This window comes from Anoplopoma fimbria, chromosome 20 (genome assembly GCF_027596085.1).
Source record: "Anoplopoma fimbria isolate UVic2021 breed Golden Eagle Sablefish chromosome 20, Afim_UVic_2022, whole genome shotgun sequence".
Lineage (NCBI taxonomy): Eukaryota > Metazoa > Chordata > Actinopteri > Perciformes > Anoplopomatidae > Anoplopoma > Anoplopoma fimbria.
The window spans coordinates 18,219,555-18,236,694 of record NC_072468.1 but is presented as its reverse complement, the minus strand read 5'-3'; the positions used below and the strand labels follow the sequence as shown (position 1 = coordinate 18,236,694).

The 17,140-nt window shown below is 45.2% G+C and overlaps 1 protein-coding gene across 2 annotated transcripts in view; it reads right to left on the bottom strand.

Moving 5' to 3' along the window:
* The window catches only part of LOC129109531 (nectin-2-like), a 76,552-nt gene that overhangs the window by 38,618 nt on the left and 20,794 nt on the right, over positions 1 to 17,140 (bottom strand). For both annotated transcript variants that reach the window (XM_054621617.1, XM_054621618.1), the window contains exons 2-6: positions 7,107 to 7,216; positions 5,973 to 6,222; positions 4,102 to 4,395; positions 3,809 to 3,926; positions 2,966 to 3,114 (exon numbers count right to left, since the gene is read on the bottom strand). In XM_054621617.1, the coding sequence (XP_054477592.1) occupies positions 2,966 to 3,114; positions 3,809 to 3,926; positions 4,102 to 4,395; positions 5,973 to 6,222; positions 7,107 to 7,216 (921 nt within the window). The remainder of the gene's footprint in view (positions 1 to 2,965; positions 3,115 to 3,808; positions 3,927 to 4,101; positions 4,396 to 5,972; positions 6,223 to 7,106; positions 7,217 to 17,140) is intronic.

Below are 17,140 nucleotides of genomic sequence, written 5' to 3'. Positions count from 1 at the left end.
TGTGTGAGTAAGCAGCAGGATCGAAGATGAGAGGCGGTGAGGAGATGACATCCATCCCTCCCTCTGCCCTCGGGGGACACAGGACAAGACTGAGGGCAGAGGACTCAGGCAAACACCCACACAGACACACAGACACACACACACACAAGTGTGTGTAAATGTATTTGCGTGTGTCAGCAGCTGTGGTGTGTAAATGTATTTGCGTGTGTCAGCAGCTGTGGGGTAGAGAGGAGTGGGGGACCTGCTATGGAGCAGGTGTCGTCCATTTCACGCCTGTCGGCCCCTCTTAGCCCTGTTTGTCTACACACATTCACATTAGCCTCCACAGGTCTGCATTGCTATCCCATCTGGAGTCATTCTGCATCTTTCTCTCACTCCGTTCCGACAATCATCCACTCTTTCATTTCACCCTAACCAATACGAACTCAATCTCTTTCTTTCTGAACGCTCCTCGACATCTCTGCCTGTCGACAAAACCTTCTTCACTCTGACACTTGCTGGTTGCCTCAGTCACCTCTTAACTGCCGGCAAATTTAGCTCGCATCTAATCCTCCTCCTCCTTCTGCCAGTGAGTAAGAGAGGAGTGGGAAGGAGGGAGGAGGTGGTCGGGCCGAGAGAGCGCAAGAGGAGATGGAGGAGGGAGATGATAGGACAAGGGAAACTGTGGGAAGTTCAACACTGGGAGAGACAAGAGAAACGAAAAGGAGAGAGGAAGAGAAAGGAAAAAAAAAAAGGAGAAAGCGGGATGAAGAACGGGAGTGGAAAATGTGGGATAAAAGAGGAAGAAGGGAGCGGGTGGTGGAATGAGGAGGGAAGCAGCCAGGAGCTGAAGCAGCAAAGGGTGACTGATCCGCTCTGAGAGGCTTGGAGACAGACAGACACACGCGCTATGCTGAGAGATAGCGGAGGCCAATAGCAGTGGAGATAGGATGCAGTGGCACAAGATTCCCATGGGAGTTTTAAATGCCGTCAGCATCTGCTCTCTCCGTCTATCCCTCATGCGACACTCTCTCAGTGTGAGGCGAGCATGCTGGCACGGATTTATCCTGGTGCACGGTCTCTGCCTTTTTTTTTTAATTTTTTTTTTATTCTAAAAGCAGCAGCCTCCATCTTCCTCCCTCTGCTCCCCCGATCGTTGTGTCTTCCTTGCTTGTTGCTTGTAATACACAGCAGGAGATGGTGACATCCTTTGTGCTACAGAAGCCAGTTACGCTACTGTGTGCAGCAGTACAGAATGGCCCCAGAGGAGTAGTGATGCATGCTGTGGCACCATAAGGAGCCAAGGGACTTGAAGAAAGATGGGGGGGTGAGAGAGAAAGACAGAAGAAAAAAAAAAAGAGAATGAAATAAGTGGAGATTGAGCACGAGGACGAGAGAAAAAAAAAAAAAAGGAAAGAAAATGAGAGCATGAAGTAGCTGGGTTGCTTTTAAACTGGGGCCACCAGAGAAACACACCTTTTCCCCCATTAAGGGCAGGATTTACCCCCACGTCAGCAGAAAATAACTTCCGGTTAAGTGCAGGCAGAAGAGTGGAGGGGATGCATTTTGTATGAAGTGAAAAGCAGGAGTGAACCTTGTTGAGGGGTGCAGCTAAACATACTGAGGAACAGAGGGGGTTGGCGGTATGGACTGTTTTTGTAAATTATTTTTTTAATCAAAAATAGCGACATTCTGGGCGGTACAACAAGCTATACGTCTAAATACAAACATAACACAGCGCAAATATGAACCAGCAAACACACAAAGACAGACAATGTATCGGCCGTTGTCTCGTCTCCACTAAACCCAAGGCAACACTAAAAGTCCACTTCATTTCAAAGTCAACAGTGTCACTGAGTCAAATGCATCACTTTCAATGATTGCAGCCTTATCTTCAAGTCGCTGTCTCTAATGAAGGCGCTCATTTGCTTTGCTTTATAGTCTCTCCTGTCATTAGTGATGGCCAAGGGTACCGGTGAGAAGCTACTCAGTAGCTTTTTGTGATCATGACTTTAGGGGGCGGACTACTCTCTCTCATTTTAGAAAAATAAAGGAAAAGGGAAAATATCATCTAGTCTGTGTGCACCGCTCACAATGGGAACTACCACTAAAAACCTTGTGAAGAACCGCTTTGTAAATGGTATTCGATAGACAGACCTTGAGTACCGCTGAGGCACAGAAACTTTGATATCTCCGTTTTATTGAACACATGCAAAGAGACGGAAATGTGACATGCATTCCTAATAGGGCACGAGAAAGAGAAACATGAAAAGTAGAAAGGGAGTACCCAATAGCACGCAAATGCACGCACACATACATAATAACTCTATAAAGCACACACACACACACGTGGACAGAGCAGCTGGACCCTCTAGCCCTACACTACACACCGAAGACAGTGCTCAGCACAGAAAATGTGTGTGTGTGTGTTCTTGTGACATGTGAAGCAGAACAAGGTGTGTATCCCTGAGGAAAACATTAGAGCGTAGCACACCAGGAAATGTGTAGCATGTGTGATGAAAGTGCACTTGGTTCCAGTCGATCAGTTGAGATGATATAAATGTTTTCATATTCAAGCCAGGGGAAGGTTTAGATGATGAACGAGACCCATGTGAGCCGCAAATGTGTTTTTCATTTCACTTCTGAAATGTTAACTGCTTTACTGAAACATTCACTGTGTCTAATTCATCTGTGTGGTAGGACATCTGCAACTTGTGCAAACTACACAAATGGGTTGATTTGTGGTCTCGGGAGTGATTTTAATGGCAATTCATCAAATTACACAGAAGTGCATAAAAGGAATGCTTTTATTACTTGTGGCTTGTGACAAGCAGACGTTGTTGTACTCCAACTAGGTTTAAGTGTCATTCTAAATGCTGTCAGACCGACATCTTGAGGACTGTTTATGCGCATGCAATGTATTTATGTACTTTCATGTTCTCGTGTTGGTGTGTGTGTGTGCTTGTTTGTGTCCTCAAAAACTCACCTCTGACAATGACCGTGACCTGGTCCCTGCCGGTCCCGATGCGGTTCTTGACCTCGCAGACAAAAGTCGTGTTGACGGAATCGTCCACCTTCAGCACCTTCAGCACATTTTCTTTGATCACCACCGTGTCAATCTTCTCTCCTGACATCCTGCAGGGACATGAGCATACCGGCATGAGAAAGAAAGAAAGAAAAGGGAAAAGGTAAAAAAAGACAGGAAAAAAAAGAAAAGAAAAGGCGAATAGGATTGTGGTTTGTTTAACTTTGGGCACAATGAGAGCATTGAGACAGATGTGCATTTACAGAAATGTGCTGTATTGTGCTATGTCATCAAATTCCACTAATCTTGATCGGCAGTGCGAAACCAATCAGTTCCCCCCTTCCTCAAAAGGCAATCCATTATCACACAAAGGAGGAAAATACGATGGGGACAGGAGGAAAATCAAAACTGCTGGATCTGGGCCCAAAAAACTCATCTCTCCCATTTTTAAGTATCAGATTTTCCATTTGTGTTGCCTTTCTATTAAATTTGGTCAGTAACTTTAATAGCTGTTAATAGGGAAAAAAAGGGGAAACAGGGAGTCATATTGTGCTTCTCATTATACGAGGGTTAAATCTTGAGTCGCAGAGTCCATTATGAGAAATGATATGGTTATCTCCATAATCAGAGCGCGGGGCCGTAGTGGCAATAATAAAAAGCGCTGATTACAGCTCTGTGGACCTGGGAATAAAGGGTAAGGAGGATTGAGAATAAAAAGAGATAAGAAAGAGAAAGCACGAAATGCTGGTTAAGAGAGAAGGAGCAAAACTCGGCAAAAGAGATGATTCACGTGCGGATACTCACGTCTTCCACTGGGCGGTCAACGGAGTAGGGTTTCCGGTCGCCTGGCAGTTGAGCTCCACATTTGTACGACCCACGTACCAATTATTGTCATAACCCACTATTGTCACCTGAGGGGGGTCTGAGGGAAGGACAGGTGGATGGCCGAAGGGAGGAGGGGAAAAAAGGCATTGAACTCATTTAGTCACTGGGTTGTCTCTGTGTGTGTGTGTGTGTGTGTGTGTGTGTGTGTGTGTGTGTGTGTGTGTGTGTGTGTGTGTGTGTGTGTGTGTGTGTGTGTGTGTGTGGTTTCTTACACTCAACTGCTAGCTTCAATGGGATGCTATCCGGTTTGACCTGGGTCCTGTGTGCCACCACGCAGCTGAGGTCTTTCCCGTTGTCTGCCGCCGTGGGAACCATGCGGTACTCGCTGCTCATGGTCACCGTGTTGTCGGTACCCGTCTTGGACACCGTTGTGGCATTGCCGTTGGCCGTGGTCACCCAGGAGATCTCGGCAGCGGGGCGGCCATCCACGGACTCACAGCGCGCCACGACGACCTGCTTAATGCCCGCTACCACTGTCACGATGGAGGCCGAGTTCTGAGGCTTAGCTGATGGATGGGACGGATGGATCGGTGCAAGGGGTGAGGAGAGGAAGAGACACAGAGTGACAGAGAGAAGATTAAGGGATGTAGAAAACAGATAAAAATGGAACTAAGACAGCTGAGGGAAAAGATAATGTGCACCATTATTGATAAACAATTTGAGTCGCCAGCCTGGCCAAAACAAATCCAAAAACTCAAACCACCTTTGTCCTCCCAATCACCCTCTCTCTCTCTCTCTCTCTCTCCTCCTTCTATTTCCTGTCCAGAGCCTACATTGATAAACACTTAAAAGCACCCGTCTAAAACACATCCAAAACCTAAATCTTCTTTCACTCTCCCTACGTTTCTTTAATCTATTCCCCTCTCTATCCCTATCACCCGCCACTGTTGGCAAACAATTTCCATGACTGGTTCAGTGCATTTCCATACACAAATTCTAAATTACAACATGATCTCATGGGGTCTGTAGGGTCATCCCCCATCCTGTCTACTCTACCTCCTCATCCCTCCTCAATTTCCCTCCATGATTCAATCAGAGGAGAGCAGGCAGGACAGGAGCTGACAGCAGGCATGACAAGCAGCCAGATCAATACAGTGCCTTAGGGGAGGCAGGGAGGCATGATGCGTCGGAGATTGAAGAGAGCGGAGCTGAGGCACTGGTGGCCAAGGTTAGACCAATGGTTCCATTGCATTAACATGAACACAATTGATCTGACAATACCACTTATAATAGCAATTAAGCCTAGCTGGACATGCTTTTAACCTGCATTCTACCTTTGGGGGAGGGAGAGAGCTAGAGAGAAAGACAGGGAGAGAGGTAGGCAGAGACTAATTTGCATACAATACATTTTATATAAATAGATTTAAGGAAGAACTAACACATTGTAACAGCTTCAATGCATCCGTTTTCAACAAGTCTAACGCTACAGGAGAGACGAGCACCATGAGACAAAGAACTAGGTTTTTGGCATGAAAAGCTTATTAATTGATAATGGTAGTTTAAGACAGTCGGCCAGTTCTCTTGTTTTAAATTGCTTCGACTAATCAATCCATTCATGGTATGAAAGTCTGGCAAAAAAGTATTTGACAAACTACAGATCTTTCAGGAAAGGTTAGTCCGAATTGTGTGCGGTTGGATTCCCCTGTACCCTGTTAAAAAATTGGTACTTTTCCAAATGTAATAAAATAGACATTTTATTAGGGAGCATTTAACAATGTTTCATGTCCTCGGGAGGAAGAAACTCACCTGAAAAAATAATCGTTTTAACAGCTTGGATGTTTGCCTTGACAGACAGAGACTAAAATCACTACCCACTGTGGTGCATTATATTCATACCTGCTTCTGTATGGTCGGAAGAACTCACAAGGCTAAAGCTAGTATTGCTGATGTTTAATACCAACATGGGTACTTGTTAAAGTTATGTGCTGCCAGAAATTGGAATCTGTTAACCTGGCACATTAAAAAAATAAAGCAGCTACCACAGTTTTCTCAAAAAGGAGATCAGTGTTTGTAATTTTCATTATCTCATGTTTTGGATGCCAATCTTTATATACACATGACATGAATTATGTTAGAAACCTACCCAGCATGACCAGGTACGTGATGCCTTGCTCGTTGCCACTTGGGTAGGTCGCATACTCGCAGATGTACTTCCCTTCATCCACCATCCTGACATTGCTGATCTCGATGGAGGGACTGGCCAGGATTGGAGGACTGGGTGTGAAGCTGACTCTGCCCTTCATGGGTGAGTTGGGGTAGTTGGGATCAAAGTTGGGATGAAACACAGCAATGTTGATCCTTTCTCCATCCTTTGGCTCGTAGATCCATGTGACCTGTGTGGGGGGGGCGCAGTGGTTAGGATGCCTACAGTGACTGGGGAACAGCAACAGGCCTCATTTATCACGGCATTGCTAAGCGACACTGCAGAGCTTTTTGAGACATCATCCATTTTTTCTGTAAACTCCACAGGGCAGCTAACACAGCGGCATCGCAATCAACGAAGTGGAGCAGGTATGAATATGGATGTGACTCTTCCAGGAGCAGCACCCGCTCTCCCTCAGCTGCTCTTAGCGGAACCAAACAGAGTTGTGTACTTCCTACTTCATTGAGATGCGACTAAGAAGTGTTTTCTATTACCATATTCAATCCCCCAAAGCAAAATGAAAGTTAGTATTGTTTGTTTGGAGTAATAAAACATTAAGTCGAAACGTGATAAAAACCTATTACCAGCCTTAGGATCATTTCTGTGGGCTATGATTTGCTAGATTAAGGTTTAATGGGATAGGTAAACAAGGCACATGGACCTGTATTATCCTTTTATGTTTATTTTTGATTGCAATGAATTGCTCTTACTCCATCTGTGGGACGAAGTTTCACACACCTGCATAATCAGGTTGATACATAATTGACAAATATTTTATTTTATAGCAAAATGGGCGCATGTTTAATCAAACATTATATGGTGTACTCGCTTAATGGCCAATGTGTTTGCTTCAATTCTGAAAGCAAATTGTAGTCCCAAGCAATTTCAACAAATTGTACTGTGTCAAGTCAGCACAATGAGCTGCAATTTCGGGATGAAACAGACATTTTTATGAGATTTTTATTCCACAAACCCAGTTTAGAGTCGATACGAGTGTGGTTGTATAAAGAAGCAATCAAATCCTAACTGAAAAAAAATAGGAAACAAATTATATCAAGACAGTGTGTATCTGACCATTGTGAGCTGAATGCCGGTGGGATCAGTGAAGGCACAGCGCAGGTTCACAGTCTGGCCAGGATACGACAACACCTCTGGCTCCACCTTCACCCGCTGACCCGACGCTCCTAGAAGAAGCAAAGAAAGAGAGGGAGAATCATTAATGTCCGTCTTTCCTTTTATCCCAAACTAGCAGAGGAGACAAGAAAGAGAGAAGAGGAACCATGCTGGTACAAAGCCTCCTGATGATAAATGAGGACAGTGTGGAAGTGTCTGGTACGACAGAGGACAGCATTAGTGCACCCAGGCAAGTAGGCCAAGAGTCTGGTATCTCTCCATGACTGTGCGTGTGTGTGTGTGTGTGGATAGAGTGGCTTAAAAAAAAAAAAAAAAAAAAAAAAAAAAGAGGGGGATATGTGCTGGAGAAAAAAAAAAATAAGAAAAAAAAAGAGGAAAACCAGTTCTCTTTTGCACATAGGTCATAAATCATCCGGATGGTTTATGCTTTTCTGTAGCCTGCCATTTGCTGTGCCGACACATTCCTGTGTTACAGCAAAGAGTCAAAATAAATATGCTTTTCTTAGTGTGTTGTGTCAGTGGGTGTGTGAGAAACAGAAAGAGTGAGGGAGCTTTAAAACGACAATCTGTCCACATTTACGTGTGTGTGTGTGTGTGTGTGTGTGTGTGTGTGTGTGTGTGTGTGTGTGTGTGTGTGTGTGTGTGTGTGTGTGTGTGTGTGTGTGTGTGTGTGTGTGTGTGTATAATCCAGGTCTCTGTGAAAATGTAATTACTTGTATGAGTAAGCGCGCATTAGTGTATGTCAGCAAGATGGCACCTGTTTTAAGTGAGAGTGGATTACCTGCAGATACACAACTTCAAATGTCTGCAGCCAGGGTCTGGGTGTATGTGTGTGCGAATGCTAGTGTGCTAACAGTGCGTCTAGCAGATAGCAACACACAGAGAACAGCACCAAGGAAACAAAGTCCCCTAAAGACAAACAATTACTGGCGGAACTAGTTCCACCAGTTTGTGCTGAGCCAAAGCAGTTGTGAGACTAATATGATCTGCAGGGTTAATGGAGCTCACACACACAAACACCCACACACACATGAAACCCATCGGCTAGTAGATAAGAGGAAAAGGCCAGTGCTGTCTTTCTCTTTTGACGAGCAATAAACACCACACTTTCTCTACTCTAGGGAGACCTGAGTTATCAATACAGTGGAGGAGAAAAAGGGAGCGAGGAGCGAAAGACTGAGTGGGAAAGTGGAGGAAAACAAGCCTTTCCTAGAATAACACCAGCTCTCCCAGGACCAGCCCAATTTACAACCACAAAACAACCCCCTTGTAGCCCACAGAGGAACCTCTGGACAACCACTAAGCAGCCCATGGGAGCAGCACAGAGCCTTATTGGTCTGTTGAGAGGAACAGCTCGCTCTTAGTTCTCTCTCTTGGACACATACTCGAGCATATACGTGCACACAAAAGCATGTACACACACGTATATACATGTGTCTCATGACAGTTTTATTGTTGATCTCCTGACATGTGATGTCTCGAGCATTTAGAGAAGACGAAGCTTCAACCCTCTGTCTATCTACCTGGACTAGTCCGACTAACCACAAATTAGCTTTGGGAATGAAGGCCGCACTCCAGTTACCACACGACGTAGTAGAGCTAAAGATAAGGGCATGAAGGGTTATTGAAACTCTTGATTACCAGTCTTGCTTCAGTGTATGTCAGAGGTCATTACACATTATGGGACTGGAGATTGGTTACTCTGCCTCTGGTTTCACTTGTCCGCACATGTGTAAAAATTCACACACACACACACACACACACACACACACACAGTGCCACATGCACAGCTGTTGTGTCCACACATAATGTGGGGGCAGAGCCGAGCTGGGCCTGTTGTCTGTCATTCTGAGGCAATAAGACGGGAGCCGACACAGGTCAGCTACTGCCAGAGCTCAGATGAGAGGCAGGCTGGCCTTATGAGACTCTATACAGCCCCAGGGAAATGAATATTACACACAAGATATACAAAGACTTGAGCGTCTTCATCCTCCATGATGGTCCCCAAATCCCAGCCCCAAAGTCTCAGAGACTCTGTGTCATTAGAACAGCAGACACGGAAGAATAAGCCGGCGTGTGCACGCGTGTGCGTCTATACCAACACAACAGGCTCTTGCAGATGTTTGAAATAATAATTGTCAGTATAAATATTTAGAGAGCATTGGTCATATTAAATAGAGGAGAGACAGAGAGAGGGGAGGCGGAGGGAGAGAGGAACTAAGGGAATTAGAGAATAAAAGACGGTTCAAGGGTAAGACTGAGAAGAAGAGAGGAGGAGCGACAGAGGAGGGAGATGGAGGGAGAGGAAGAGAGGGTTGGAGGGGAGGAGGAGTGATAACAGAAGCCTTGTGTCATCGCTGCTCTACTTTACAGTAGCTCGGCTGCCTGCAGGTGACATTCAAAGAACGCCACCGAACGCACATGAACAAACAGATGCATGCGCACGCAAACTGCCCTCTTCAGCATCCTCAAGTAGTCAGATGTCACCATCCGAATTACTGTCACCTATCATCATGTCTTTAACACCCACATGATGTGCACGCGCGCACGCACACGCACACACACACACACACACACACACACACAGAGAGACAGACAGACAGACAGAGAGAGACATTATGCTGCGACAGTCTTGACATATTAACATAGTCGTCTCTGATCCCCTCCCTGGTCACATTGACATTTTCATATTTCCCACCTTTCGTCTGTGAAGAGGAAATTAAATCAGCGAAGAGGAGAGGAAGCGTGCGAGGAGGAAGGAAGGATGAAAAGGAGGAGAGCGGGGACAGCCTGGGAATGCCAAAGTGATGGAGGATGAGAGTGGAATGGGGGAGCGCGGGTGGTGGGGTGGGGTGCAAGGAAAGTGGGGATGAAAGTGTGGGAAGAGAACGCAGTGCCAGGAATAGAAAAATGAAAGAGGGAGTGCAAAGAGAACGCGCTGAGAGAAGAGGAGGAGAGGATCTCGAAGGGGGAGACGGTGTGAGCTATAAACAAGGTTAATAGGAGACAGCTGAGGGACAAAGGAGAGACATTTGGAAGAGAGAAATAAGAAAAATGAGAGAGGAAGTAGGTGGGGGAAAAAAAGGATACCAGGGGGGGAACTAAAAATGGGAGAGATGGGGGGGTGAGATGGTACAGTGTGGAGAGAAACAGAGCGAGGAGAGGAGGAGGAGGAGGAGAGACGGGAGGTGTGGAGCGGGTGAGAAGCAGGATAGACTCCACACCTGACCTTGTGAGAAATACTGGCTGTGAATAGAGAAGGAAAAAAGAAAAAGAAGAAGTGACACATACTGAATGAGGAAGCGAGAGAGTGAATCCAAATAAAGAAGAAAAAAAAAAGAAAAAAACCATCAAAATCCTAATTTTCTCTGCAGCCCATTTGAGCCAGCCGTGGCTTATAAACCGAACATACGCTTATCGGCCTGCGTCCGCCCGCCTCGCTGCCTGGCTGCCTAACTCCGACGCCTAACGGCATTCATGTCCTCTGCCTGATCCCCCGCTATAGTGGAGGAAAAAAGCACGACGTCAGGGGGACAGGGAGAGCAGGCCATCACCTAAAATATCTAATGGCCTTCAGAGCTCACTGACTCTCTGCCATTTCATCAAGCTAGTGGCTATGCACTGTCAGGTGGGCTAGAATGGAGCTTTCCACTTCTCCGTGTTCTTGAAGATTGCTTTCCAGCATATTGTGCGTGTGTGTATGTATGTGTGTATGTATGTATGTGTATGTGTGTGTGTGTGTAAGTGTATGTGTGTGTGTGTGTGTGTGTGTGTGTGTGTGTGTGTGTGTGTGTGTGTGTGTGTGTGTGTGTGTGTGTGTGTGTGTGTGTGTGTGAGAGAGAGAGCACAGGAGAGATGGAGAAAATGTGGGTGCGTTTCCTTTTGGGCCTTCGGTGCATTGCTGTCTCAATGAGCATTTCGGGGCTTTCATTATTCTCCCAGGTCCGTGTGAATTTCTCCATTTCCATTATTATCTTGTTATTGTTGCGCTCACCGTCTCCACTCGTGGAGAATAATAGCTCTGATACACTGTGCTGTTGTCTTGATGGAATCGGTCTCTGCCTGCTCTGTCTCTCTCTTTTCCTCCTCAAACATAATCTTTTTCTCACGGGGGAATTAAGAGTGAAGACTATGCCACCTATCAAACCTGATGACTTTGACATGCTGAGTTTTGGGCCCGAGGGTGCCACTTGCGATGTTGTGAGGATACCGCAAGCCCCACTTTTGTCTGACTTCACAATACAAAAAAATGTCTGTTTGGTGGCTTAATGATTGCCTATGTACAAAAAATAAATAAAAACAGCAAGCACAGCACGTGTATACACAGCTCCACGTCTCTTTGGGTACACAGGTATTAATTATCTTTGAGCTTGACGCGCAATAAAAGAAATATATAAAAAAGGTAGAGGGATGTTCAGATCTTGGTTTTTTTGTTTGTTTTTGTTTTATTTACAGAAGCCAGCTTTCACACCACTTATTTATGACATCCTTTGTAACTGCTCAGTTGTGCATATGGAGGGCTCATCTTTTCTGAACATGATATTCCTCACCCACTAATAATAAATTCATGGTGAGTGTCCACGTCATTACATATTCACCACTACGTTTAACAGTAACAAGGAGTAACTGTGGGTTAAAGGCATCTTTGAACTTCTACTCAACCCACCTTAGTGTTGGAAAATAATAAAAGGACGATCCATCAGAACTGTTCCTTTCTCCATTGTTCAGTGCTCGGGGTTTTATTCTCAGTGCGACAATGTGTGCGTCTTTGTGCGCCGGCCTTGGATACAAGTGGTTTCTAAATGAAAGTGACTGCCAAATACCAGCTCTGTGAGGCTACCGATGTGCAATTTTAGTTTTTTTTTTAGTTTTTCGAGACACTGGCACAGACAAGGCCGAATCAATTCCGCGATTATTATGGGGGTTGTAGTCTTGTACGGTGCAGCATGTAAGTATTGGGACAGTGACACATTTTTCTGTTGTACTCCAGCAAATGGAATTGAAAGGAAGCAATCGCTGAGATTAAAGTGATGACTTTCAGCTTTAAGAGTGTTTAAGAAGGATTCTTCCATTCGGTTTACCCCTTTTGTAGATTTTTGGAACAGTGCAGCACGATAATGAAAGGGCAACTTTTCCTGTGTTCTTAAACACTCTACAATTAAAACTGCAATCAGGAATTTACTCTCAGAATTGTTTCATTTCAAATCCATCGTGCTGGTACACATGAGGTGAATGTCAAAATGTTTAACTAACCTGTCAATCCCTTTACGAAGAGAAAACAGCTTGTGACTGTTGTTCTTCCTCTGTTAATCTTCAATAATACTGGTCCCTTTGTCACACTAGATACTGCAATATTGCAGTTTTCATGACTGATGCACCTGTAATCCTTTGTGCAGCTTTAAAACCTGACAAGCAGAGACGGTGAAAAGATGTGACACATGTGGCCTGGCATTCTAGTTAAACTGGCCTACCTGTGTGGCTGCTGTGTAACTGTGATTTCTGTGTGATGTTGTGTCCTCCACAATAAAACTGTGACACTGCTGTGGCTGCGTATCATGTCCAAACTGCTGCTGGTGTGTACTAATAGCAGTTATCAGCTGGAGTCTGGAACAGCACCAACCTGAGCCTGCTGTCGGCTGCTGCTGTTACCCGACACTGTTGCAGCGCTGGTTTCTCTGACCTTCAGACACACGCGCGCAAATGTGGAGTCACATACAGCTTCCCACACACACGATGAACGAGCACACACTGTGTATGCGCGCCCACACAAACACACACACACACGCACACGCACACGCACACACACGCACACACATGTAGATGTGGATACTTTGGTATGCAGGGAGCAGAGTGGGAATGCAGCTTAGCTTTGACAGGCAAGGCAGTTTGACAAGCCAAGAATAAAACTAGGAAATGAAGACTTGAGATGTGTCTCGGCTTCTCATTGACCTTTCCACTGGGATCTCCGTAAGGGGCCCAATCGATATCACATGAGAAAGCTACATTTAGAAGTAGCCACTGCTTATTATGGACTTCTCCAATGACATCCAATTGTAATCTATTCTTCCTGTAAGATTTACTAGTGGGAGCAAATCGAGTCCAAGCACCTTGGTTTGATGAAGGAGCACACTCTAAAAAGACCAAGGCTACTGTGGGAGATCTACATGCCAAAATATCCCCACAGATGTTCAATCCACTTGGAAATGTAAAAAAAGAAACACACTTGTTAAAAAAAGAAGGGGTTTGGTGTTACAGCGAGGTTGCATGCAGACAGCAGGTAATAAAAAAAAAAACAGCAGAACTCTGTGATGCAACAGGAGCAGAGGAGTAAAAAAAAATAAAAAAGAAGGTGCATGAAGAAGGGAGAGCTACATTTCACTTTGTTCACAGTGACATGATGAAACATTTGATAACTGACTCTGAGCACAGAGTGGAAAGAGAAGGGAAATCAGACACAGAGGGAGAAATGAGAAAGGGAGGCAGAAATGCATGAAATGTACCAGAAGTGGAGTGAAGGAGAAATCGGGGGTTCGGAGGGAGGGACACGGAGAGATATGAACAGGCTTCAAAGTGCCAAGGAGAAATGAACAGCTGGAGGAGAAATCTGCACGGGGAGGTGGTGAGTGTTTGGTGACTATGTGCGTGTGTGTCCGTACACACACGCACATGCAGCTGTATACTGATGCATATTCCTATTTAGCTTCCTGTTTATAACAAACATGCCTTAGGACCCAAGCGAATATCATTTGCACAAATAAGCATTTGCCAATTCAATTAAGTGCATCATCTTAATGAAAAAGACCCAGCAGGGAAGTTTAAAACCCCTTAAAAAGACAGTTTCCTACTCTTCAAACTGTGAACAATTCAGCTTCAAATGCAAACCGGCATAGCTCCAAAGCTGGACCGTGACCTCTGTCTTGCTATGAGACTATATACTATATACGTCCATACAGTATGCATGAGTTCAGGAGGAAGAGGAAACTGACAAAGAAGAGGAATTCATGCCCATGACATGAAATGACATACACAATAGGCCATGCATAAGTCTCTCTATGAAACCCTCTGACTCGCTCCTCCTTCATCTTCTATTCTCAGCTATGGACATACCACTAACAGAATATTTCCGGTCAAGCAAGCTCTGGCGGTCGAACAGGTCTGAGACAGGATTCCTGTTTGCTTGAATGTAATTGGAAAAAACAGGTGTGATCCCTAAAACTTTACATGGTTTCTTTTAGTTTAACCGAAGCGTAGCACAGCACGCAATAGATGAACCTTACAACCAACAACATACACAACACGCTAAATCATTTAGCATCTGCCGAGCTAAGGGAAAACCATGCATATAGTTCAAAAAAGATGGTGTGTGTGTGTGTGTGTGTGTGTGTGTGTGTGTGTGTGTGTGTGTGTGTGTGTGTGTGTGTGTGTGTGTGTGTGTGTGTGTGTGTGGTCTTCCAAGACAAAACACATTTCCACACGTACAACTGCTAGGTAAAGTATAACCACATTTAGACAGGCAGTCATAGAAACACACACGATCGCACACACACACTCACACTCTCACAGGGTGGAGAGGCACTCTTCTTCACCGGGTGAATAATTCATCCCGTGGTAAGAACGAGAGCAGTGTGCTCTCCTCCTCCTCCTCCTCCTCCTCCTCCTCTCATCTCATCTCTTCATTATTGATAAACACCAACATCTACACTGTACCTGACCCAGGAGAGAGAGAGAGAGAGAGAGAGAGAGAGAGAGAGAGAGAGAGAGAGAGAGAGAGAGAGAGAGAGAGAGGTAGGAGAGTGGATAGGGCAAGGAGAGAGAGATAGTCAAACAGAGAAGACGGCGATAAAGAATGACGGTGGGATATGAAGGAATGCAGCGACTGTGTAAAGAGGAGGTGTGTAAAGCGGTGCACACAAAAAAAAAAAAAAAAAAAATAACCAAGGCCATAAAAGGTCTGATGGTGTTCCATGTTGTCGCCTGGCACTGGGCCCGCTTAGGGTCAGTAAAGTCTCCCTTTTAACAGGCAGTTTACTGCGGACAGAAAGGACACAAACAAATAACTGCTGCTTCTATTCCGCCGTGCTACCGCCATCGCTCCGGCCCACTGAATAAGTGACTGAATAACTTACTGGCTGGATGGCTGACAGACACCCAGGTCCCCTGCGGCTCCTGGCTCTGCTTTGTCTGCTCGGGCCCTGCACATCATTCTACCTCCACCGAACTCGTCTTCTCTCTCGGCATCCCTCACTTCTCTACCCAAACCCCCCCCTCCTCTATGCCATAGCCCTGTCCTGTCTTTTCATTTTGGAATAAATCCTTTCATCCCTCTGGCTCATTCTGCTCTTCCTTGACTCTTTTTTTTTATTTTTTTTATACTCTGCTAGTTCCTTTTGTGTCCGACTTCTTCATTCCAGCCCTGTGTGCCATCACTCCTCATGGTAATTGTACCGGGCATGTTATTTTAGCCCTGCATGTTATTTCGGGGTTTTTACTGCCGGGTGACCGCGGTGACCTCGGTGACATATTTGCAGTCCGTGCGAAATCATAAAATGTAAATCTGAGGCGGCTTTGGGAAAATAATTTGCAGACAGGTCTCGGGTCAGTGTGTGGGGAACATCTTGATCTATTTCGAATGATGCATACCAGATGCACTGCACCTCTCCATCAGGTACGGCAGAAAGCTCGCCAAAAAAGTCCTTCAGACCTCGCTCTCTGAATGACTTTGGAAGCGCGTGTGTGCGTGCGAGCGTGCAAATTCAGAGTTTGGCAGCATCTCACTTCGGAAATCGCCATGAATTAAAGGATCAGGTTAAGTCAAAAGTGCACATCGGGAGAAAAAACGTGCCAGATACTTCTACAAATGTCGAAGGCGGGCTGTGTATGCGTGTGTTTTTATCTCTACATCCATCATTTCCTTTATGTGCGTGCGTGTGTGTGTTTACATCTGTCCCTTGGTATGTCACTTGTTAACATAATGTGATTATGCGTCCTATTTTCTCCTCCCTAACAACACTTGGATGCGAGAGCCTACCGAGGTGTCAGAGAGGATATTTCAGGCTGGGTGTGATCCTGTCCCCGAATTAAAAAACTGAGCCGCCTGTTAAAGTGAAAGGAATTCCATGACAACCCCGCCTCCAGAACCCAAAACAGCTGTGTTTCCAGGTTCTTCATAAACAATGTTCACCTTAACTTCACCTTGGGGCAAGGGGGGCTCTCACTCTTCCCCACAGTGTGAGAGCCGTCACTCAGCCCGCTACCAACGAGCCCAATGGTCAACAACGCTGTCAACGCGCAGCTCATTCATAGTTGAGCGGGTGAGAGACCAATCCAATTTACACTGCACATTAAAAGGATTAAAATGCAGTACGGTGATATGAGGGAGACGGCTATTAGCACAGTCAATCTGTCAGGAGCATCACACAGCGTGTTAGCAAATCAATGCCGGCCATATGGAAGACAGAAGGTCAGGCGTCGCAAGCAAACAAACAAGGAGGTGCGTACTAACATTATGATAAACTGATGAGCGTGTCCGTCACAACAACCAGCTGGATTGAATTACTGACAGAAAGTCTGTGTAGGAGCACGAAAGAAGAAGAAAAAAAAAAGAAAGAGGTCTGCGGGGAAAGATTTGAGAGGATAGGCGAGTTATGTTCCAAAATATTAATATGACACCCACCACTTGGAAAGAAAAAAGTAGAGTGCATAAACTCTTTGCAAAAGTCTTGCTCAGATAAGAGCAAATGTTATGATTTATTATGACTCATATTGCTGGAACACTGCAGCGTATTGCTCAAATGTCAGATATGTGGATAGCTGATCAGTCCTCCTGCTTTTTGAAAATACGTGGACATGCAACAGTTTTTAAATTACTTTTTTTTTTTTTCCTACACAAAAGAGCTCAGCAACAGTGAGGTGGGAAGATGGCAGCAATTAGTAAACATCAGGCTTGTAGGACGTGGGAAAACGGAACAAAAAGA